This window comes from Bos indicus, chromosome 5 (genome assembly GCF_029378745.1).
Source record: "Bos indicus isolate NIAB-ARS_2022 breed Sahiwal x Tharparkar chromosome 5, NIAB-ARS_B.indTharparkar_mat_pri_1.0, whole genome shotgun sequence".
Taxonomy (NCBI): domain Eukaryota; kingdom Metazoa; phylum Chordata; class Mammalia; order Artiodactyla; family Bovidae; genus Bos; species Bos indicus.
In genome coordinates this window covers 102,631,056-102,655,541 of record NC_091764.1, presented here as the reverse complement: position 1 = coordinate 102,655,541, position 24,486 = coordinate 102,631,056, and the positions used below count along the sequence as shown (strand labels likewise).

The 24,486-nt window shown below is 43.6% G+C and overlaps 1 protein-coding gene across 1 annotated transcript in view; it reads left to right on the top strand.

The window, feature by feature from the left end:
• Nucleotides 1-24,027, top strand: part of LOC139182962 (antigen WC1.1-like) — a gene marked incomplete in the record, with an annotated part of 771,738 nt that extends 747,711 nt beyond the window's left edge. The window contains 5 exon segments of the mRNA XM_070788644.1: nt 19,835-19,867; nt 20,952-21,044; nt 21,316-21,363; nt 21,864-22,007; nt 23,452-24,027. Coding sequence (XP_070644745.1) covers nt 19,835-19,867; nt 20,952-21,044; nt 21,316-21,363; nt 21,864-22,007; nt 23,452-23,597 — 464 coding nt within the window.
• Nucleotides 24,028-24,486: the final 459 nt, after the last annotated feature.

Here is a 24,486-nt window from a genome sequence, read left to right as displayed (position 1 = left end):
CTCTGTCTCTCTGTCTTAGCTTCTCTTCTCCTCCTATCCCACTCCTCCTTCTTCTCATCTCTCATCTCTAGGACTCCTCTAAGTCAGTAATTCTGTGTTGAGTTCTATCTAAAATTCTTCTAAACTTTTTAATTCAACTGTCTAGACATTTTATTTTCAGTTGGTAACTGTTCCTTGATTTTTAAAGTTATAATAAGTTGTTAATGTTTTTCATCTTTTCACCATTTATTCTCTCATTTCCTCTTTTTTCCTCAATATATTGATGATAGTTAAAATCTATATCTGCTAACTCCAGCGCCTCTATCATGTGAGTCTCTGCCTTCTCTTATTTTCTTTTTTTTCACTTTGTTAATATGTCATGTCATCCCATGTCTTCGTCATTGAAAAAATGATCCTCCAGATACATTTTCTAACCCTTGAGAGGATTCATATTCTGTTTAGTTAAGCAAGTAGGAGAAGGGTTGAAGATCACTCAAATATATAAATACAACTGAGAACTGAGCTGTAACAAGTCTAGGTTGTGGTTTTGGTAGCACTCAATCCACCTCTTATCTCTCTGTCCATGTGGCATGGGCCTTCAAAGATTTTGGTTGAGAACCTGGATATTTTGGTAGCTCAGCACCCAAGAGAGTAAGGGAACATCCACTCTGCTCTCCAAGACTTTTGACATTGATCTTTGGCTTTCTGCCAGCTTCAGGGCTTGTATAATGAGCACATATTCTATCTGTTGTGTGAGAAAGGATTTCAGGTCTCCAATTCTGTCTCACCACCAGGTAACCCCAAATTATGCTGGCTTCTCTGTCCAAATAGGAGTCCTCTGTTTCTCTGAGCCCAGATTCTGAGCCACTAACCCAGGCATCAAATTGGGAAATTCCTCCAGAGAAAAAGAAGCTGTAGATCCTTGGCTAACATTGAAACATATTACATGATCTCCTCTCTTTAGAATTTTAGCATATTTAGTCCATGTTGTGTCCACAAATTTCTGATATTTTTCAGTTCAGTTCAGTCGCTCAGTCATGTCCGACTATTTGCGACTGCATGAATTGCAGCACGCCAGGCCTCCCTGTCCATCACCAACTCCCAGAGTTCATTCAAACTCACGTCCATCGAGTTGGTGATGCCATCCAGCCATCTCATCCTCTGTCATCCTCTTCTCCTCCTGCCCTCAATCCCTCCCAGCATCAGAGTCTTTTCCAATGATACCTTTACTTAAAATTTCTAGCATTAAAGTTGTGTCTAACAAGAAGACCATTGGCCTGCTTTCTCTTCCATTCTTCATGGAAGTACAGAATTTGAGGTTTTATTCTCTACTTTTCACTTACTTAAACTACGACAGTGATAGACATCATTTACCCTTTCTTTCCATGACTGGTTATGTATCAAAGGAGAGAATAATGCACTGTGTCTGTCAATATTGTTTGTTCAAAGGCTTTCAAAGCAGGACTATAACATATTTTTGCTCTGAGAGTTAGAAATACATATTTTCCCCTAGAAAACAAATAACTCCAAATTTTAGATAATAGCAATTCCTGACACAATGTCCAAGGAGAGATTATATTCATTTGGGAGAAGAAGCTGCATTCTGTGATTCCCAGTGGAATCTGGCCAATGTCAGTCAATATCTTCTGACATTATCTCTCACGCAGGGTTGTTTAATCTACTCAAAGAGATTATATTTTTTCAAACTAAGTATCCAGATCTGGAGTTTGAAGCTTAGAATCATAAGTGAACTATTCTGGGGTAAACCATGGTGTCTCACAGACCATTTGTTTTTCAGTTCTCATGACTATACCAAGGAGAACGATTTTAATGATAGAGGATTGATGGCTGCTCCCCGAGGCTTCTGATGAGGCCACTGCCTGACTCTAAAGTCAGTGACCAAGAGTGTGTAGCTTATAAAGAATACATCCAGCTACCAGCCTAATCCTGTGACTCTGAAGTCATTTAACCCCTCAGGGTAGAGAGACCAACATTTCCTGTAAATGTTTCTCAGATTCTGTGCAGAGCTCTACAAATCAGAATGTTAACTCTGATAGGACCTTGTAACACCATCTATCTCAGGCTACCTAGTAGTAATATTTCATGTTTTTGTCCATTTTCATCCTTGTTATGCTCTTATCACTTCTATAAGAAACCAGATCTAAATGTTCCACAGGGCAATGACTCCGCAGCATCAGCTTCTGAAGAGAGTGCCCCCAACTGCTCGGGTGAGGGTCCCACAGGACAGAAGATCTTTCTCCTCTCCTGGTCAGCACCCCATTGCCCCATTTCTGTCTCCTCAGACAGCAGACAGCTCTGCCTGGTGGACGGGGGCGGGCCCTGTGCCAGGAGAGTGGAGACCCTTCACCAGGGTTCCTGGGGCACCATCTGTGATGACAGCTGGGACCTGGACGATGCCCGTCTGGTGTGCAGACAGCTGGGCTGTGGAGAAGCCCTCAGTGCTGTGGAGTCTGTTCCCTTTGGGGCGGGATCAGGACCCATCTTGCTGGATCATGTGTATTGTGGAAGAATGGAGTCCCACGTGTGGCAGTGCCCTTCCTGGGGCTGGGGGCGGCACAACTGCGGTCATGACGAGGATGTAGGAGTTATCTGCTCAGGTATGATCAGTGAATTGCCCACTGACTGAAAGAACAGAAAGCTCCAAGGAAGCTGGTGTCTGCTCACCAGGGCAATAGATGTGTAAGCTAGGGACGTCTGAGATATCCTCCTTGAATGCATAAAGTATCTGTGAGTGATCAGTTCAGTTCAGTCGCTCAGTGGTGTCCGACTCTTTGCTACCGCATGGACCGCAGCATGCCGGGCTTCCCTGTCCATCACCAACTGCTGAAGCTTACTCACACTCATGTCTATTGAGTTGGTGATGCTATCCAACCATCTTGTCCTCTGTCTTCCCCTTCTTCTCCCATCTTCAATCTTGCCTAGAATCAGGGTTTTTTCAAAGGAGTCAGTTCTTCCCATCAGGTAGCCAAAGTATTGGAGTTTCAGCTTCAGTACCTGTCCTTCCAATGAATATTTAGGACTGATTTCCTGATGGGCTTCATTTATTGCTACTTTCCTCTTACAAGTCTCTGCTATTTCTTCTCCAGTGATCTTACCTGATATAGCTTAATCTATATCCCAATAAAAATTGATACTCATTTTTATATAATTTACTTTTGGAAGAGTGAAACATTTGCAAATCACCACACGCACCTGCTTTGCACAGTAAGCCCATGGGAGGAAAGGGCTAGAATGAGGCTGTACCTTCCAGGATGGAGTTCTTTCTGTATATATAGTGCAAAATACTTTTTTGTGCTAAGTTAGTAGGAGTGGAGGCACAGGGGACATCATCAAACAAATCAGAGAGGAACTTATGGATTTGTGCCAAATTGCAAGTCCCCTTTGAAAATTTAGATTTGAATATTCATAGCTTTTTGACTGGTAGGACAACAGAGCTGTGGATGAAATGTTCTGAGTCTGGGTTCTCCTTTCATTTTTACTAGAAAGGATTGTCTGTTTTTTTGTTTTTTTTTTTTTTTCTTCTTCTTTAAAACCTCTGTATAAACCAAAATTTTGGAGGAACTCTTAGCCACACACTGACAAGTCAAAGATATAGTCAATAAAATATGAATTTCTATGTTTTGTGGTAATAAATTATATTTTATACCTGATGTCTTCAATGATATAAGAGAATTGTGTTTGGGGGCTTGTTTGATAGGAATAGGAATAAGAGGACACCTGTAATTTTTGAAGAAGGTGGAGGAGACTTATAGTAGCTAAGAGGAAAAAGAAGGGCAATGGGAGATGTCAAAGGCCATATGGGGTTCTCTGAGCATCACTGCGGGTCCAGGTGTGGTGCAGAGGATGCTACGTGTGCCTAAGGATACAGCAGGTCTGTACAGCAAGAGACCAGACAAGGATGTATTTTTATTATATTTAATACCTTTATCCACTCGCACCAGCCTCCTATTGCACAAATTTTCTTACAATTTTCACACACATATCCTTTTATATAAAATTTAAAATCAAGTAGAAAATAAAAAAGAAATAATAATATGTCTCAGAAGTATCTATCCTGATGTGTACAAGACTTTATTGATTATTCAGCATATATTTGAGTGTTTAGCATGTATCTTGGTATATGAAACAGCATACAAGAAATATTTCTTTCTTGTTCTTTTTAAATTTGTAATCTCATGTGATTGATATAGAAACTAACAACCTGTTAAGTAAAAATGTTTTAATTAGAATGTGTATCCTATGACCAAACTCCCAGCCAGACCATACCAGATGTCCTAACCTGGAATGGGGAGTTGAAAGTGGGTAAGTAACAAAAGGCTAACAGATCATCCTGGCTCTTACCATTCCCTCTTGAATAAGTGGTCAAGCTGGTCCTTCGATTCATTAATTTCTATAGTGTCTTTTCTGTTCTCTCCTGTTCTCTATAGTAGATTTTTATTCTGTTGAAATATTCTTTCTGAACATTCAATGTTCTTATACTTATGAAATCAGAGTCCTTTACCAGAAAGAATACCACCCTGTACATAAATAATTATAAGCACAGTCAGAAATCAGGCAAATGTATTTAAAAATTGTTCTTTATAATGAGAAGTTTTATTTTTTTCATTAGGTTACCTTTCCTCTATCCAAAATGTGGTCCCTGAAGGTCAAATCATGTCGTGAGTCTTTCCCTTAGTCTCCCTCTTTCAGTTTCATACTCCATCCACTCCCAGTTTAACCTACCCCTCATCCCACCCACACTCCACTCCTACAGAAGTTCTTCCCTTTCAGAGTCTCTTTTCCATCCATTTGTAGCTCTTAGGATTGTTTTCTCTTGTCTGCAGTGGCAGAAATGGGAAAGGGAAATAGGGTTAGGTCGCAGATGGAAGGAGCACAGGGGTAAAATGTGTTAAAAACTTGCTGGACAAATATTTTCCCCAAATCTTTCTTTCATCCACATTGAGGCTTTTGTAATGTAGAAATCTGTAAATTATATATGGCTGTTTGCTCTGTCTTCTCTTCTTCTCCCTCTCCTTTTTTTTTTTTTTTTTTTTTTACAGCATGATGACTATTTCTCAAGAAATAGGAAAGTCGTTTGCAGTTAGCATATGGGTGCATGCTAGGTCTCTTCAGTCATGTCTGACTCTTTGTGACTCTATGAACTGTAGCCCATCAGGCTCCCTCATCCATGGGATTCTCCAGGAGAGAATACTGGAGTGGGTTGCTATGCCCTCCTCCCAAGGATTGAACCTGTGCATTCGCAGGGGGCTTCTTTACCACTAGTGCCACCTGGGAAGCACCATTTACCATATAGATAGAATTTGAAAACATTAAATTACCTTCACTCCATAGCATTTGCTAAGATTCTCATGTGTTGGAAGAAAACCAGTAATATGAACTAATCAACACAGTTATTCATCTTTTATAGTCCCACTGAGAACTCATTCTCTCCTGGGTTCATTGGTAAATCCTAGGCTTTCTTGAAAGATGGCTAGGACCAACCCTTTCTCCTATGACTCTGACCTTTCTTCATATTCAAACTCATCTGTGGACAATTTCTTTTCACAGTTCAAGTTGGTTAAGAAATTCTTGGAATTTCTCACCATCAGAGATTATGAGAAACATATGGGAATCATAAGAAGTAGACTTGTTATAATATCTAGCTTTCCTTCCATGAGCCATAAGTCTGTTTATAGACTGACCTGCACTCAGATCTCTCGATTGATTTCCCTTGTATCGGTGACTTGAGTAAATCCGGCAGGACTTCTAGCCCCAGAAATGTCAGGATGGCCTTCTAACCTTGTCTGGATCTTAGTTCTATAAACTCTTGAATCCCAAGGACCTATTTCACTCTGGGTTAGTTCAGTTCTGCACCCAAGTCTGATGCCCATTGCAGTGCAGTTTCCTTGGGCCCTATAGTTTCCAGACCCTTAAATGAGGAATTCTCATCCTAACCAACATCAAATATAGGTTTTTGGAATTCAACCATTCTAAACTAACTCTGCAAATCCTTCTGGATTTCTCTTCTGACACTCGCCCGTGAAAATGCAATTCTGACACTGTTATATTTTCTCTTCATGCCTCAGTCCTGGAAAATAAAAGCTTTCACACCATTGCCTGTGACATGTTTCCAGTTGCCAAGCCAGGATCATGAACATGCAGTGGGTTTTTTTATTTGTTTCTCTCAGGATTTGTGCATCTGGTTGGAGAGGATGGACCCTGCTCAGGGTGAGTAGAAGTTTATTCTGGAGAAGACTGGATCCCAGTGTCTGATAGAAACTTCACACTCCCCACTGCCCAAGTCATCTGTGCAGAGCTGGGGTGTGGCAAAGCTGTGTCAGTCTTGGGACATGAGCTCTTCTGAGAGTCAGATGGCCGCATCTGGGCTGAAGAGTTCAGGTGTGAGGGGGAGGAGCCTAAGCTCTGGTCCTGCCCCAGAGTGCCCTGTCCAGGGGGCACTTGTCACCACAGTGGAGCTGTTCAGCTTGTCTGTTCAGGTGAGATGTAGGTCAGGACTAACCTCCCTGCACACTCTATTCAGGTCAGAAATCATTAGATATTTCTGAAATTCTGTTATCTCGTATCCAGCATACTCAGAAGTCTGGATCATGACAAACGGCTCCTCTCAGTGTGAGGGGCAGGTGGAGATGAACATTCTGGACGATGGAGAGTGCTCTGTGCCTCCCACTGGAGTCTGGCCAATACCAATGTTGTCTGTCATCAGCTTGGCTGTGGAGTGGCCATCTCCACCCCCGGAGGACCACACTTGGTGGAAGAAGATGATCGGATATCAACAGCCCGATTTCACTGCTCAGGAGCTGAGTCCTTCCTGTGGAGTTGCCCTGTGACTGCTCTGAGTGGTCCTGACTGTTCCTGTGGCAACACAGCCTCTGTGATTTGCTCAGGTAAGAGAGAGGGAAAGGCTACTGGTACTTAGGATGCTCCTGGTGTGAAATATCCCCAAGAACAGAGGGTGAGGAAAAACTGGCTTTAAAAGGTAATTTCTCATTTTAATAACTACTTTATATTATTGTGATTTTTTTCACCATACGTCAGTATGGATCGACATAGGCATCCATTTGTCCCCTCCATCCTGTCCTCTCCTCCCATCTTCCTCCCTACTCCATCCCTCCAGATTGTCACAGATCACCAGATTTGGGAGCCCTGCATTATACATCAAACTCTTGTCTATCTATTTTGCATATGGTAATGTATATGTTTCAATGGTATTCTCTCAAATCATCCCCCCCCCCCCCCCGTCAACAAATAGATTCAAGAGATTAGATCTGATAGAGTGCCTGAAGGACTATGGATAGAGGTTCATGACGTTGTACAGGAGGTGGTGATCAAAACCATCCCCAAGAAAAAGAAATGCAAAAAGGCAAAATGGCTGTCTGAGGAGGCCTTACAAATAGCTGAGAAAAGAATAGAAATGAAAAGCAAAGGAGAAAAGGAAAGATATACCCATCTGAATGCAGAGGTCCAAGGTATATCCAGGAGAGATAAGAAAGCCATCCTAAGTGAAGAATGCAAAGAAATTGAGGAAAACAACAGAATGGAAAAGACTAGAGATCTCTTCTAGAAAATTAGAGATACCAAGGGAACATTTAATGCAAAGATGGGCACAATATAGGACAGAAACAGTATGGACCTAACACACCAGAGGATATTAAGAAGAGGTGGCAAGAATACACAGAAGAGCTACACAAAAAATCTTAATGACCCAGATAATCTTAATAACTCAGATAATCACTCACCTTGAGCCAGACATCTTGGAGTACAAAGTCAAATGGGCTTTAGAAAGCATCACTACCAACAGAGCTAGATGGAATTCTAGCTGAGCTATTTCAAATCCTAAAACAATGCTGTGAAAACGCTTCACTCAATATGCCAGAAAATATGGAAAACTCAGCAGTGACCACAGGATATGGAACAATGGACTGGTTCCAAATTGGGAAAGGAGTGAGCCAAGGCCATATATTGTCACCCTGCTTATTTAACTTATATGCAGAGTACATCATGAGAAATGACAGGCTGGGTGAAGCACAAGCTGGAATCAGATTTCCAGGACAAATATCAATAACCTGAGATATGCAGATGACACCACATTTATGGCAGAATGTGAAGAGGAACTAAAGAGCCTCCTGATGAAGGTGACAGAGGAGCGTGAAAAAGCTGGCTTAAAACTCACGATACTGGATGCTTGGGGCTAGTGCACTGGGACGACCCAGAGGGATGGTATGGGGAGGGAGGAGGGAGGAGGGTTCAGGATGGAGAACACATGTATACCTGTGGCGGATTCATTTAGACATTTGGCAAAACTAATACAATTATGTAAAGTTTAAAAATAAAATAAAATTAGAAAAAAAATGAAGATTATGTCATCTGGTCCCATCACTTCATGGCAAATAAATGGGGGAAACAATGGAACCAGCGGCAGACTTTATTTTCTTGGGCTCCAAAACCACTGCAGATGATGACTGCAGCCATGAAATTAAAAGACACTTGCTCCTTGAAGGAAAAGCTATGACCAACCTAGACAGCATATTAAAAAGTAGAGACATTACTTTGTCAATGAAGGTCCATATAGTCAAAGCCATGGTTTTTCCAGTAGTCATGTATGGATGTGAGAGTTGGACCATAAAGAAGGCTGAATGCTGAAGAATTGATGCTTTTGAGCTCTGGTGTTGGAGAAATCTCTTGAGAGTCCCCTGGACTGCAAGGAGATCAAACCCATCAATCCTAAAGGAAATCAGTCCTGAATATTCATTAGAAGGATGGATGCTAAAGCTAAAGCTCCTATACTTTGGCCACCTGATTCGAAGAGCTGGCTCATTAGAAAAGATCTTTATGCTGGGAAAGATTGAAAGCAGGAGGAGAAGGGGATGACAGAGGTTTAGATGGTTGGATAGCATCCCTGACTCAGTGGACATGAGTTTGAGCAAGCTCTGGGAGATGGTGAACCACAGGGAAGACTGGTGTGCTGCAGTCCGTGAAGTTGCAAAGAATCAGACATGACTGAGCGACTGAACAACAACAACTCCTCCCAGTGAGTCCAAATGTCTGTTCTTGCATCTGTGTCTCAAAAGGTAGATATTTCATGGTGAAATATTATAGCAATTTAATTACTTTCTCTTGCATATAATTGTACATTTCTTCTGGGATTGATATCTGTGTAAGATAAGGGTCAGGTTGCCATTTCCTTCTCCAGGATTCACATGGACATCCAACTGACTCAGAATCTTTTACTGAACAGGCTCTTTTTGAGAGAGTCGTTTCCTAGACAGGTTGATAAGGAGTCTAGGTGTCCCCAAGGAGAGAGGGGTCTGGAAATCTCAAGGAGGAAGAAAGGACCAACTTTTTTTTCTTTCTCCACATTCCTTAGGATTATATAACAATAATGTATCCTGCCTAAGGACAGTCTTTGTATTCAACCTTCTGTTATCTTAAAATGTTAATTATGGGAGTAGACCTGGTCTTTACAAGGATGTATCTTGCCTGAGGACAGTGTTATCTTAAAACGTAAATTATGGGAGTAGGTCTGATGAGGTCTTTACAACCTCCAGACATTCTTTGGATTATATAACCTCATTGTTAACACTAGCAAGCGGGTACTCTTTCTGCCCCCTTCTGATGCCTATGTCAGAAGCTTTCTCTATCTCCTTTATACTTTAATAAAACTTTATTACACAAAAGCTCTGAGCGATGAAGCCTTGTCTCTGGCCCCGGATTGAATTCTTCTCCTCCGGGGGCCAAGAATCCTGGTGTATTCGCGTGATTCAACAACAACCTTTCATTTTCCCCATTGCAGTGTAACTTTGTCATACACAGAAGGGCATATGTGTCTGTCCTTTATGACAGTCTACTCTGTTTCATTGTATTATTTATCTATCCTGGCACCAATACTGTATTTCTTAATTATTGTATATTTACACTGTCTGAATGATTTTAATTTATGAGTGTTACTTTTTATTAACTCCTCTAACACTGTTTCTTGCCAACTGTGTTGGTCTTTCTAGGCCTTTTGGATTTTGTATAAGTTTTGGAATCAGCTTGTCACTTTTCACCGCCCCCCCCCCCCCCCAAAAAAAAGCCTAAATGTATTTTGATTGTGACTAGATTGAATCTATGTATAAATTTGAGGATGATTAACAATTTTGAGTCTCCCAATTCATTGACATCATATATCCCTCCATTCAGTTAGGTCTTGAATTTCTCTCAGAGGTTTTGCCCATCTTCTACTAGGTTTTCTCTTAGGCATTTTGTTTTTGATGCTATTCATATTTTTGTGTGTGTAAAAGTGTCCTAAGAATGAATTTTTTGGACTTGTTTCACCTTTTAATATTTTTTTGAGACTTACAGAAAAGTTGTAAGAATAATATAAAAATTCCCAGATGACCTTTACCTGGATTTCCCAATGTTAGTATTTTGCTTTAATCTTTTTAAAAAATACATATATTTTAAATATATATTTTTTATTGAAGTGTAGTTGACTTACAATGTTTCAGGTGCACAGCAAAGTGATTCAGTTACACAAATACACATTATTATTTTTGAAATTATTTTCCATCATAGGTTACTATAAGACATTGACTATAGTTCCCTATGCTGTACAGTAAACCACTGTTACTTGTTGCATATCTATTTTTAAATTAGAAATCTAGCATTCTATTCATACTAAGTCAAACAAGTGGAATCAAAATGTCATAAACTTTTTAGTTAGGCAAAAATTTATGTTTTCTAAATATACATATTATCCATAATTATATATGTGTACAAAAGCTTTTCTACTACCCTTGATAAAGGCTTGAGTAAGAACATCAAAAAAAAAAAAAAAAAGAGATGGAGAAATTGGAGAACATAAACTAAATGAAATGGGAGCACTGAATATGAAATAGAAAAAGTGAAACATGATCTTTTACTTTTATCTAGTATGTTTCATTTTTTCTATTTCATATTCACTCTTTCTACTCTGCCATCTTGAATTGGAAGTCCTATTTTGCTTTAATCTTTATCTCTCTGTTTGTCTTCTTCTCTTTTTCTGTCTGTCCCCCTCCTGTTCCATTTGTCCCTAAATATGTAAACTCTTTCTGAATTAGGTTGCAGACATGATGTCCCTTTATCCCTAAAATACTTCAGGGAATTTCCACAGTTATTAACCACAGTTCAGTCAAGTCTCAGCAAACTTCAGCCCCAGATGACATCTAAGTGCAACCACATGAAAAACCCCAAGACAGAACTGCCAAGTTGAGTCTTTCTCAGATTACACCCAGGAAATCATAAGCAAACTGAAGTATATATGTTTTGCTTTAGTTGCTAAGTTTTGGGGGGAATTTGTTTTACAGCATGATAACTGGGACACTTACCATGTGACCAGCATTTCTAAATAGAGGAATATTTGTCCTCTGATATTCCATTGTACTCTTTCTACCTTATGCTGATCTAACACTGAGATACACTCGTTCTCTAGTTCTTAATTCCAGCTATTAAGTTTTTTATCTCTAGAATTTTTGTTTTTGTAATCATTTCCTTGCCAAGATACATATCTTGTGAGTTAATTTTATGAGCATTTTAATCATGGCTGTTTAAATTCTCTGTCAATGGAATCTAGAAAAAGGGTACAGGTGAACCTATTTTCAGGGCAGAAATAGAGATGAAGACCTAGAGAACAGATGGGAACACACTGCAGTGGTTAGGATAGGGCAGGATGAATTGAGAGAGTAGCACTGACATGTATACACTGTCACATGTGAAACAGATGGTAACAGGAAGCTGCTATAAAGCACAGGGAGCTCAGCTAGATGCTCTGTGATGACCTAAAAGGGTGGGATGGTGGATGGGGTGGGAGGGAGGCTTGAGAGGGAGGGTATATATGTATACTTTTGTCTGACTCACATTGTTGTACAGCACAAACTAATACAACGTTGTAAAGCAATTATCTTCCAGTAATAAAAATAATAAATTAACAAAATCAAATAAATTCTCTGTCTGGTAACTAATAGCTGGATACCCTGGGATATTCTTTCCAATGTTTCCTTTTGCCTCTTGAGTTTCCAAGAAATCTCTTTTGTATAAGTATTTGTTTAAATGATAGACACTGAAGATGAAAAATTGTAGAAATTCTTCAGAAAGGCTTTTGTTTTGCTTCTTCTACTTAGGGATAGATTTAGGAGTAACACACCTTATTCAACTCATTCTTAGTGCAACACTTGGCTTAAACCCAAATTATGGCACTGTCAGAAGCAGAATTCTCCATGGAGAAAGTGGATACTAAAGTTATGATAGCTTTACTGATATGCCACAGCTTTCATTTCAGGCTCCACTGCTAGGTCATCTTTTAACCTTAATTTAGTTTTCTTTACGTTAACCCTCCCAGCCCTCTGATCATTGGTGTTTCTGCAGGAAACCAGACCCAGGTGCTTCCCCAGTGCAATGAATCTGTGTCCGAATCAGCAGGCTCTGAAGCCTCAGAGGAGAGCGCCCCCTACTGCTCAGGTGAGGGTCCCACAGGACAGAAGACCCTTCTTACACACTGTCCCCTTGCCCCCTTCACCACCCTTCACCACGCCATTGTCCCATTTCTCTCTCCTCAGACAGCAGACAGCTCCGCCTGGTTGACGGGGGTGGTCACTGTGCTGGGAGAGTGGAGATCCTTGACCAGGGCTCCTGGGGCACCATCTGTGATGATGGCTGGGACCTGGATGATGCCCACGTGGTGTGCAGGCAGCTGGGCTGTGGACAAGCCCTCAATGCCACGAGGTCTGCTCACTTTGGAGCGGGATCAGGGCCCATCTGACTAGACGACCTGAACTGCATAGGAAAGGAGTCCCACGTGTGGAGGTGTCCTTCCTGGGGCTGGGGGTGGCACAACTGCAGACACAAGGAGGACGCGGGGGTCATCTGCTCAGGTCAGCACTCCACACTGTCCACAGTTTGGGGGAGGGGTGGGGCTCTGGAGGACGAGGATCAGAGCCCTGAAGGAGAGATGCTGAAAGGACTAGAGAAGGAGGCTTCCTCCCATGGGGCCTGTCTTTCCAGCAGACGAGAAGATGAGGTGCTTTCACTTACTCTTGCAGCAGCTGAGATTGTGGTCCTTTTTTCTCAGTAGTGTTTCCTGGCAGAGCCGTTTCTGACAGTTTCCACGTGAAAGCAGGGCTCTCTCTTCAGTTCCCTGTGGTAGTACAGTCTGGAGATCCTGTGGATGATGTAATGAAAGCACAGACTTACTCTGTTCAGTTCTGTATGCTAGGAGTCTGTTGAGGGTCTCCGTGGGCCAACATCCCAGTGTCCACAGGGCTGTGTTCTCCCTGGAGGACCCCTTTCCCAGCCTTTCCTGGTTTCTGTGTGGTCTCATTCCTTGGCTTGGGTCTTTCTTCTTCAACAACAGCGCGTCTTCTGACCATTCTTCCTCACTTACATTTCCCTCTGACTGGAACTGGGGAAGGTTGTCCATTTCAAAAGATAGTGTGGCTAAGGAGATGTTTAAACTGGGGTCTATGAAAAGGCAAAATGATAGGATACTGAAAGAGAAACTCCCCAGGTCAAAAAGTGCCCAATATGCTACTGGAGATCAGTGGAGAAATAACACCAGAAAGAATGAAGGGATGGAGCCAAAGCAAAAAGAATACCCAGCTGTGGATGTGACTGGTGATAGAAGCAAGGTCCGATGCTGTAAAGAGCAATATTGCATAGGAACCTGGAACGTCAGGTCCATGAATCAAGGCAAATTGCCAGTGGTCAAACAAGAGATGGCAAGAGTTAATGTCAACATTCTAGGAATCAGTGAACTGAAATGGACTGGAATGGGTGAATTTAACTCAGATGACCATTATACCTACTACTGCAGGCAGGAATCCCTCAGAAGAAATGGAGTAGGCATCATGGTCAACAAAAGTCTGAAATGCAGTACTTGGATGCAATCTCAAAAATGACAGAATTACTTCTGTTCGTTTCCAAGGCAAACCATTCAGTATCACAGTAATCCAAGTCTATGCCCCAACCAGTAATGCTGAAGAAGCTGAAGTTGAATGGTTCTATGAAGACCTACAAGACCTTTTAGAACTAACACCCAAAAAAGATGTCCTTTTCATTATAGGGGACTGGAATGCAAAAGTAGGAAGTCAAGAAACACCTGGAGTAACAGGCAAATTTGGCCTTGGAATACGGAATGAAGCAGGGCAAAGACTAATAGAGTTTTGTCAAGAAAATGCAATGGTCATAACAAACACCCTCTTCCAACAACACAAGAGAAGACTCTATACATGGACATCACCAGATGGTCAACAATAAAATCAGATTGATTATATTGTTTGCAGCCAAAGATAGAGAAGCTTTATACAGTCAGCAAAAACAAGACCAGGAGCTGACTGTGGCCCAGACCATGAACTCCTTATTGCCAAATTCAGACTTAAATTGAAGAAAGTAGGGAAAACCACTAGACCATTCAGGTATGACCTAAATCAAATCCCTTATGATTATACAGTGGAAGTGAGAAATAGATTTAAGGGCCTAGATTTGATAGATAGAGTGCCTGATGAACTATGGAATGAGGTTCATGACATTGTACAGGAGACAGGGATCAAGACCATCCCCATGAAAAAGAAATGCAAAAGCAAAACGGCTGTCTGGGGAGGCCTTACAAATAGCTGTGAAAAGAAGAGACGTGAAAAGCAAAGGAGAAAAGGAAAGATATAAACATCTGAATGCAGAGATCCAAAGAATAGCAAGAAGAGATAAAAAAGCCTTCTTCAGCGATTAATGCAAAGAAATAGAGGAAACCAACAGAATGGGAAAGACTAGGGATCTCTTCAAGAAAATCAGAGATACAGAAGGAACATTTCATGCAAAAATGGGCTCGATAAAGGACAAAAATGTTATGGACCTAACAGAAGCAGAAGATATTATGAAGAGGTGGCAAGAATACACAGAAGAACCATACAAAAAAGATCTTCATGACCCAGATAATACAATGATGTGATCACTGACCTAGAGCCAGACATCCTGGAATGTGAAGTCAAGTGGGCCTTAGAAAGCATCACTACAAACAAAGCTAGTGGAGGTGATAGAATTCCAGTTGAGCTATTCCAAATCCTGAAAGATGATGCTGTGAAAGTGCTGCACTCAGTATGCCAGCAAATGTGGAAAACTCAGCAGTGGCCACAGGACTGGAAAAGGTCAGTTTTCATTCCAATCCCAAAGAAAGGCAATGCCAAAGAATGCTCAAACTACCGCACAATTGCACTCATCTCACATGCTAGTAAAGTAATGCTCAAAATTCTCCAAGCCAGGCTTCAGCAATATGTGAACAGTGAATTTCCTGATGTTCATGCTGGTTTTAGAAAAGGCAGAGGAACCAGAGATCAAATTGCCAACATCCACTGGATCATTGGAAAAGCAAGAGAGTTCCAGAAAAACATCTATTTCTGCTTTATTGACTATGCCAAAGCCTTTGACTGTGTGGATCACAATAAACTGTGGAAAATTCTGAAAGAGATGGGAATACCAGGCAACCTGATCTGCCTCTTGAGAAATTTGTATGCAGGTCAGGAAGCAACAGTTAGAACTGGACATGGAACAACAGACTAGTTACAAATAGGAAGAGGAGTACGTCAAGGCTGTATATTGTCATCCTGTTTATTTAACTTCTATGCAGAGTACATCATGAGAAACGCTGGACTGGAAGAAACACAAGCTGGAATTAAGATTGCTGGGAGAAATATCAATAACCTCAGATATGCAGATGACACCACCCTTATGGCAGACAGGGAAGAGGAACTAAAAAGCCTCTTGATGAAAGTGAAAGTGGAGAGTGAAATAGTTGGCTTAAAGTCAACATTCAGAAAACGAAGTTCATGGCATCCGGTCCCATCACTTCATGGGAAATAGACGGGGAAACAGTGGAAACAGTGTCAGACTTTATTTTTCTGGGCTCCAAAATCACTGCAGATGGTGACTACAGCCATGAAATTAAAAGACGCTTACTCCTTGGAAGGAAAGTTATGACCAACCTAGATAGCATATTCAAAAGCAGAGACATTACTTTGCCAACAAAGGTTCATCTAGTCAAGGCTATGGTTTTTCCTGTGGTCATGTATGGATGTGAGAGTAGGACTGTGAAGAAGGCTGAGTGCTGAAGAATTGATGCTTTTGAACTGTGGTATTGGAGAAGACCGTTGAGAGTTCCTTGGACTGCAAGGAGATCCAACCAGTCCATTCTGAAGATCAGCCCTGGGATTTCTTTGGAAGAAATGATGCTAAAGCTGAAACTCCAGTACTTCGGCCACCTCATGCGAAGAGTTGACTCACTGGAAAAGACTCTGATGCTGGGAGGGATTGGGGGCAAGAGGAGAAGGGGACGACAGAGGATGAGATGGCTGGATGGCATCACTGACTCGATGGACATGAGTCTAGTGAACTCCGGGAGTTGGTGATGGACTGGGAGGCCTGGCGTGCTGAGATTCATGGGGTCGCAAAGAGTCGGACACGACTGAGCAACTGATCTGATCTGATCTGATCTGATCTGATCTGAAACATCCTAAGGTCCTTAAGTTTGTTACATCTGTAAAGTTCCTTTTGCCACGTCAGGTACATATTCACAGGTACTAAGGGTTGGTATGTGGACATTTGTGGCTCCGTTATTTTGCTTCCCTCCCCAAATACCCACATCACATTCCATCCACAAACCATTTTAGAGTTTTTTTTTTCAGGAAGCAGGAGTCAGTTCTCCATCCCGCAGGTGGCCTGATAGGTCTTTCTCTGTTTGTATCCACTACATCATCGTGGTAGAAATAGAAAGACAGACACAAATGGATAAAGTCTGGTAGAAGTGAGGCAATGATAGTGAAAGATTGTTGTTGAATCATGCAAAGACGCCAGGATTCTTGGCCCCCGGAGGAGAAGAATTCAATCTGGGGCCAGAGACGAGGCTTGATCGCTCAGAGCTTTTGTGTAATAAAGTTTTATTAAAGTATAAAGGAGATAGAGAAAGCATCTGACATAGGCATCAGAAGAGGGCAGAAAGAGTACCCCCCTGCTAGTCTTCAACTGGATGTTATATAGTCACTAGCAGTCTGTTAATGAAAGAAAGGAATGTCTTAAAATTCAGAATGGCACCAGGCCCCTCACCCATGAGATGCATTTTGGGGTAATCTTGGCACCAAATGGTTTATCCTGGGCCATAAAATGATTAACTTGAATCTTGAAGAAGGGCAGACCACCATACAAATACTTTAATTTACATAGATTAGGGGAACAATATCTGAGTATAACAACTGGTTTGTCAAGTAGGTTCTGAGCCAAGAGGCGGAACCAACTTGAAGACGGAGCTTGGGGTAAATGCATAGTATATTAGCATCAGTTCAATTCACTCAGTCGTGTCCAACTCTTTGCGACCCCATGAATCGCAGCACGCCAGGCCTCCCAGTCCATCACCAACTCCTGGAGTTCACTCAGACTCACGTCCATCGAGTCAGTGATGCCATCCAGCCATCTCATCCCCTGTCGTCCCCTTCTCCTCTTGCCCCCAATCCCTCCCAGCATCAGAGTCTTTTCCAATGAATCAACTCTTCACATGAGGTGGCTGAAGTACTGGAGTTTCAGCTTTAGCATCATTTCTTCCAAAGTAATCCCAGGGCTGATCTCCTTCAGAATGGACTGGTTGGATCTTCTTGCAGTCCAAGGAACTCTCAAGAGTCTTCTCCAACACCACAGTTCAAAAGCATCAATTCTTCAGCACTCAGCCTTCTTCACAGTCCTACTCTCACATCCATACATGACCACAGGAAAAACCATAGCCTTGACTAGACGGACCTTTGTTGGCAAAGTAATGTCTCTGCTTTTGAATATGCTATCTAGGTTGGTCATAACTTTCCTTCCAAGGAGTAAGCATCTTTTAATTTCATGGCTGCAGTCACCATCTGCAGTGATTTTGGAGCCCAGAAAAATAAAGTCGGACACTGTTTCCCCATCTATTTCCCATGAAGTGATGGGACCGGATGCCATGATCTTCGTTTTCTGAATGTTGAGCTTTAAGCCAACTTTTTCACTCTCCACTTTCACTTTCATCAAGAGGCTTTTGAGTTCCTCTTCACTTTCTGCCATAAGGGTGGTGTCATCTGCAAGCTTAAGACAAACATTTCCATAAGAAAAAGGCATTTGTTATCTCTAGGGTTGAGAATAGTTAACTTCAGGCGAAACCAGGTGACATTATGGCAACACATTATTTTAAGAGAAAGCTCCTTTTAAATTTGTATAGAGAAGGAAAAAATATCACTAGTTTGCTTCCTCCTGCTGCTTAAGAGAGATAAAAATGTTTGACACTTGCAGGCTATTTCCTCCATTTGGAGACCCCTAGCCTTCCTGCCTGTTACCCTCTTAATAATCTTGTCAACTAGTGGGCATCTCTGCAGTTGGATCAGTGATGTATGGTCACAGTTTCTGGGAGAGAGGAAGACCCAGAGCCCTGAGCAGAGTGCTCACTGTGTCCTGTCTCCTCTCTTTCAATCTTAGAGTTCCTGGCCCTCCGGATGGTGAGCGAGGACCAGCAGTGTGCTGGGTGGCTGGAAGTTTTCTACAACGGGACCTGGGGCAGTGTCTGCCATAACCCCATAGATGACATCACCGTGTCCGTGATCTGCAGACAGCTTGGCTGTGGGGACAGTGGAACCCTCGACACTTTTGTTGCTCTTAGAGAAGGTTCTAGGCCCCGGTGGTAGATGGAATCCAGTGTCAGAAAACTGACACCTGTCTCTGGCAGTGTCCTTCTGACCCTTGGAAATACAGTTCCTGCTCTCCAAAGGAGGAAGCCTATATCTCGTGTGCAGGTGACTTACTTTCTGTTTCTGTCTGTCTCAACCCCGAAGGATGTTGTTAGAGTGATTTATGCTTTCCAGTCTAAGTGATGATTTTAAGTTGAGTCTACAAAATGTCTATGTGCCTGTGTCTGTGTGTGTGTTTGTATTTGTTGTGGGGTGTGGAGACCAATAAATGATGAACAGTTACAGTTATTTCAGCTGATGATCATATGCACTGAATGTCTCAGACCAGGAGATAATGAGCCTGTGTTTTCACATGTCATTTGCACTGAGTCAGACCTTAGATAATCTTATGTGGGGACAGGACCACCCCCAGCTGTCCCTGATCCACTGTTTCCCCGTTGTGTGCAGGAAGAAGACCCAAGAGCTGTCCAACTTCTGCCCCCTGTACAGGTATGTCAGCCCCCTCCCTGTGGCTTCCAGGGGCTCCCGCCCACCAGGGCAGTCACAGGAGGGGCTGCTGCCTTTTCAGACAGAGAGAAGCTCCGGCTCGGGCGGGGGAGACAGCAAGTGCTCAGGGCGGGTGGAGGTCTGGCACAGCGGCTCCTGGGGCACTGTGTGCGATGACTCCTGGAGCCTGGCACAGGCCGAGGTGGTGTGTCAGCAGCTGGGCTGAGGCCAGGCCCTGGAAGCCATGTGGTCTGCAGCATTTGGCCCTGGAAATGGGAGCATCTGGCTGGACGAGGTGTGGTGCAGGGGCTGGGACTCTTCCCTATGGGACTGTGCTGCGGAGCCCTGGGGGCAGAGTGACTGCAAGCACGAGGAGGATGCTGGTGTGATGTGCTCTGGTGAGTGAGGGGCTCAGGGCCCACCCTGGGTGATCTGGGCAGCACAGGGACAGCGGGCTGGACTAGGGGTGGTGGGGAGTTTGTGTTCAGAGAGTGTATGGGTGCTGGGGCTCTGATCTAGCACAGTGAAGCTGGGAGGACTGGGCACTGATGTCATGGAGACTGAGGTGGTGATTTCAGGGCTCAGGAGGAAAAAATGGGTTACCCTGTGATCTGGCCAATTCCGTTTACCCAATCTCCTATTTTTCTCTTTAGGTGCAGGGACAACATTGCCCCCGACTACAGCAGGTACTGTGGTCCATCCATGGGCAGGGGAGAATACTCAGATTCTGGTAACCTGTTCTGTTGGCTCTCTGACAACTCAGGAGATGAAAGAGCCTGAGGAGTCCTGGCTGTTGGGAAGGAGCTGGGGCATTGTGTTGGGGAACGCCCCTGCCTTGGTTCCCAGGGCCACATGTTTCTCAGGCCCAGGATCCAAAAGAGTCTAGTTCCGGTGGTGCAGATTCTAAAGTTCTCCCATTCTCCTACCTGCCCCTGAGTGTTGCTCCTCATCATTGAGGTGTGGGTCTCAGGACTGTTTGATGCCCAAGGAGAAGGGATGAGCTGGGTCCTCAGGCTGTCTCGGCCCGGCAGCTCCCTGACAATCCCTGGCTTTGCCTCGGGGCCACAATGGCCAGAGTGGAGTTGACTTGTCTCAGGATGAGACCTGGAGGAGCCCAGTCACTATTAGTATATTGTGTCTGAGGCTAGGATACCATCATCCAGAGCCCCCAGAAATGCTGGTACGGGGGGTTTCTCTGTGCCCAGGACCTTCTTCACACTCTGTTGCCTTGCTTTCCTTAGGGGCCAGACCAACCTCAAATCCTCTCCCTGGCATCTTCTCCCTGACTGGGGTCCTCTGCCTCATCCTGGGGTCTCTTCTCTTCCTGGTCCTCATCATACTAGTGACTCAGCTGCTCAGATGGAGAGCAGAGCACAGAGGGGGGCTGCAGGGGGAACTGGGGACCAGGAAGAGTGTGTGCAGGCAGAAGATGTGGCAGGTGTGAGGAGGGGAACCTGGGCCAGGTCTCTGTTCTGAGTCTGTAGAGCTCCACATGGTCCGTGCTGAGCTCTAAGGGCTGAACATACAGAGGTTCTTAGGACTGGGGTGTGAACTCTCATATGTCATGGCCTCTCCTGTGAGACCAGAAAGAGTCAGGGCTGAGCTGTGGATTCAGGACAGATGAGGGGAGAAGGTGCCAACACAGTGCATGGGGTAAGAGATGATGCTGAGGTCCAGGCAGCCTCTGTGTGAGCATTGGGGAGATGAATGTGGGTCTGCTGGATCGGGGTGTCTGGGGCGGCATCTCTGACCTGCTAGGGGATCTCTCAGCCTTATCCAGCTATGAAGATGCTCTTGCTGAAGCTGTGTATGAGGAGCCTGATTACCTCATGACTCAGAAGGAGGGTCTTCTGGACAGCCCAGGTGGGTGTCTCTGCTTGCCTTCCTGGGACCTCTGGTTGTCACCTCCCACTGGCTGTGAACATCTTCTCAGCGTCCACAGACCCCATGGGTGTGCCCCAGGCTTACAGAGGTAGCTCTCCAAAGTGGCAGGATGGCCTCTCAAAGCCCCGTGAGCCCCCAGCCCCCATCTACACTGCAGGATCCTGGTCTGCCCCTTCCCAGCCTTAACACAGGTCCCGTGAGTGTGGGGAGGGTCATTCTGTGTGCTGTGTGATGTTTGTCTCCACTTTAGGCCTCCTGTCAGATGGTGAGGACAACAATGACTCCACATCTGCTCCAGGTAATAGAGGTAGACCTGCCTTATTTGGACTTTGGGGAGGAGAGTTTCCCTCATAGAGACGAGATGCAAGGGGAGCAGTCTTCATTTGATGGACCAGAGGCATCCCTTGTGTCCAGATGGGGTCTGTTCTTCCCTTTTTCTGACTGTTCTGTGATGTCTCACATTGGAGTGGGGCTCTCTGTGTCCAGAATCACAACAGGCACACACTGGTTTTAAAAATAATTTCTGTAAAGCACAATTTGTCAAAATACTTTAGTAATGCTCAATGGTAGGAGAGTTACTTTGGAATATATATTTTCAAACAGGAAATATTAAGATGTAAAATCATGTTTTGGTTCATGGACACATCAAAATGAAACATGGTCTTAGAGAAAAAGATCCTTTAAAACAAGGAGTGACTGGTGCCTCTAGCAGCTCAGAAACTGGGTCAGAAGTATCCTAGGTATTTCTCAGACCAACCCCCTTACTGTGGTTTCATCTGACCCCTGCTCTGCCCTCAGAAGTGCCAGATCAGAGGACTGTTGCCCTTGGTGAGGATTACGATGATGGTGAAGAGGCACCAGTGACTGGGGCTCCTCCTCACTCTCAGGGGAGTGAGGAGGAAGTGCTCCCAGAGAAGGAAGATGGGATGAGGTCTCAGACAGGTGAGTGAGATTAACTGATCCCCTGTAATCTTCGGTCTTTGTCCTGGAAAAGGTGAATTTGAGCTCCTCAATGCCCAGCCTCTGCAGTTTCAAAATATGGGTAATCTCATGCATTTGATGAGCCACCCTAATGGCTCAGATGGTAAAGAATCTAACTGCAATGCAGGAGACCTGGGTTTGATCACTGGATCAGGAAGAGCCCCTGAAGAAGGGAATGTCTACTCACTCCAGTATTCTTGCATGGATAATCCAATGGACAGAGGAGCCTGGTGGGCTACAGTTCATAGCGTTGCAAAGAGTCAGACACAGCTGAGTAACTAACACTTCACTTCTCAACCATATGCCATCTTTAATGCTGTCAGACTCCTTGGGGGGGGGGGGTGAGGAATCACTCTACTTTTGGCATTTGTGTCCCCATATACAACATAAATTTTCATTTTATTTGTGATATATCTACATTAAAATTTATAGATTAGGGACTTTTCTGGTAATCCAGTGGTTAGGATTCTACACATTCACTGCTAGGGCCTGGGTTCAATCCCTGGTCAAGGAACTAAGATCCCACAAGCATTGTGTAGTAGTCAAAAGAAATAGATAGCTTATAGATTAATTGAGCATATTTACCAAATCCAAAAGTAGACAAGTGTTTTGATAACATCTCTGTGCTGCCCTGAACGTGAAAGACAGAGATTTTAAAAATGTATTGCAGTATTGAAATTTGTGAGTCATCTGATAATTTAAGATGAGGTCTGTGTATAAGGTTGCAATGACATGTACAAAGTCTATGGTATATGGTGGCCTTAACATTAAGCCATGTTGGTGGGTCATTGACTCGGAGCTGATGGTCAGCTAAGGTCTAATTTCCCCCAGATATTTCAGTTGTCAAGAGAAAACACTTTTTCTCTGGAAGAGAGTATTTATCCATCTGAGGGCCTGTGTGGTCCTTGGGAGGGGCCATCTGTGGATGCTCCTGTGATACTCTTTGTGGACATTTGGGAACATGCATCAAGATAACTAAGAGCAGAGTTGGTTTATGAGTGAGGAACTCAGATTTTCCCTGTGTCCACTCTCCCTCTCACTGTGATTTCACATCTGTCAGCTGTGAGAGGAAAACATTTAAATTTGTTGTTATGCTCTTACTGTCCCTGGGCATCTCCTTGCTAGTGTGTAGCCTGGAAGCAGATCTTCCCAGAGCTCCTGTGTGAGCACAGGTCTCCTGTGATGCAGAATTTCCATATGAACTGAGGCCCAGAGACCACATGGACCGGATCTGAGAGGACAGCCTGGATCCATCCGCACTGTAACTGGTGTGAAATAGTCTGAGCCTCCTGCCCACACCTGGGTCCCAGGGATGCTTTGTCATCATCACTTGTTTAACAGGCTTCCAACACACTGTCCAGTTCCTTTGTCTCAGTTCTAATTATGCTTCTTTTTGCTCTTTCAGGCTCTTCTCTAAACATCTCTAGAGAGGAAGCTGATCCTGAGGAAGGAGAACAGAGCCCCTGCCTACTCCAGGGGGAGAAAGGGGACCCTGGGTACGATGATGTTGAACTCAGTGTCCTGGGAACATCCACAGTGGCTTTCCTGTGATGTTGTATTAAATACAAGATGATGCCTCAGATATTCTGCTGCTGCTGCTAAGTCACTTCAGTCGTGTCCGACTCTGTGTGACCCCATAGACGGCAGCCTAGCAGGCTCCCCCGTCCCTGGGATTCTCCAGGCAAGAACACTGGATTGGGTTGCCGTTTTCTTCTCCAATGCATGAAAGTGAAAAGTGAAAGGGAAGTCACTCAGTCGTGTCCGACTTTTCCTGACCCCATGGACTGCAGCCTACCAGGCTCCTCCGTCCATGAGATTTTCCAAGCAAGAGTACTGGAGTAGGGTGCCATCGCCTTCTCCGTCAGATATTCTAATTGCCTGTATTTCAGTAGAGGCTGACCTGTGATGGTGTTATATGGAAATTGCTCAAAATGAAATATTCTGATTAAAGTAACTTTTTCTTTTGCTTTGTTAATAATTACCAAGTTCCACGTCAAATGCTTTTAGATGATTGGTCTGCAAACACCATTTTCCTCAAAGGAAATACACGATGAGGGCACTGCCCTGTTTTCTCACCTTCTTCAAAGGCTAATGAGATTTTGCCTGGGATCACAAATGCTCCAGGTCACTCTTACTTAGAAAAAGCATCTAAACTTGGTCCACATTCACACTCTCCTTCCTAGCAAGATGAATTTGCCGACCAGAAAATATAGTCAGAACCTTATAGAGTTATTTTATTTGGTGCGAATGCTTAGGACTCTAAGCCCTAGAGACAATATCTCGGTAGCTCTGAGAAAACTGCTCCAAGCAGGCAGGAAGGGAAGTCAGGTTATATACAAGTTTGCAACAAAGGGAGAGGCAGTCTGAACATCAAAGATCAGGTACCAAGTTAAGGAATTTAGTGTTCTGTTTCTGGGAAGATGCAAGCCTCTGGACTCAC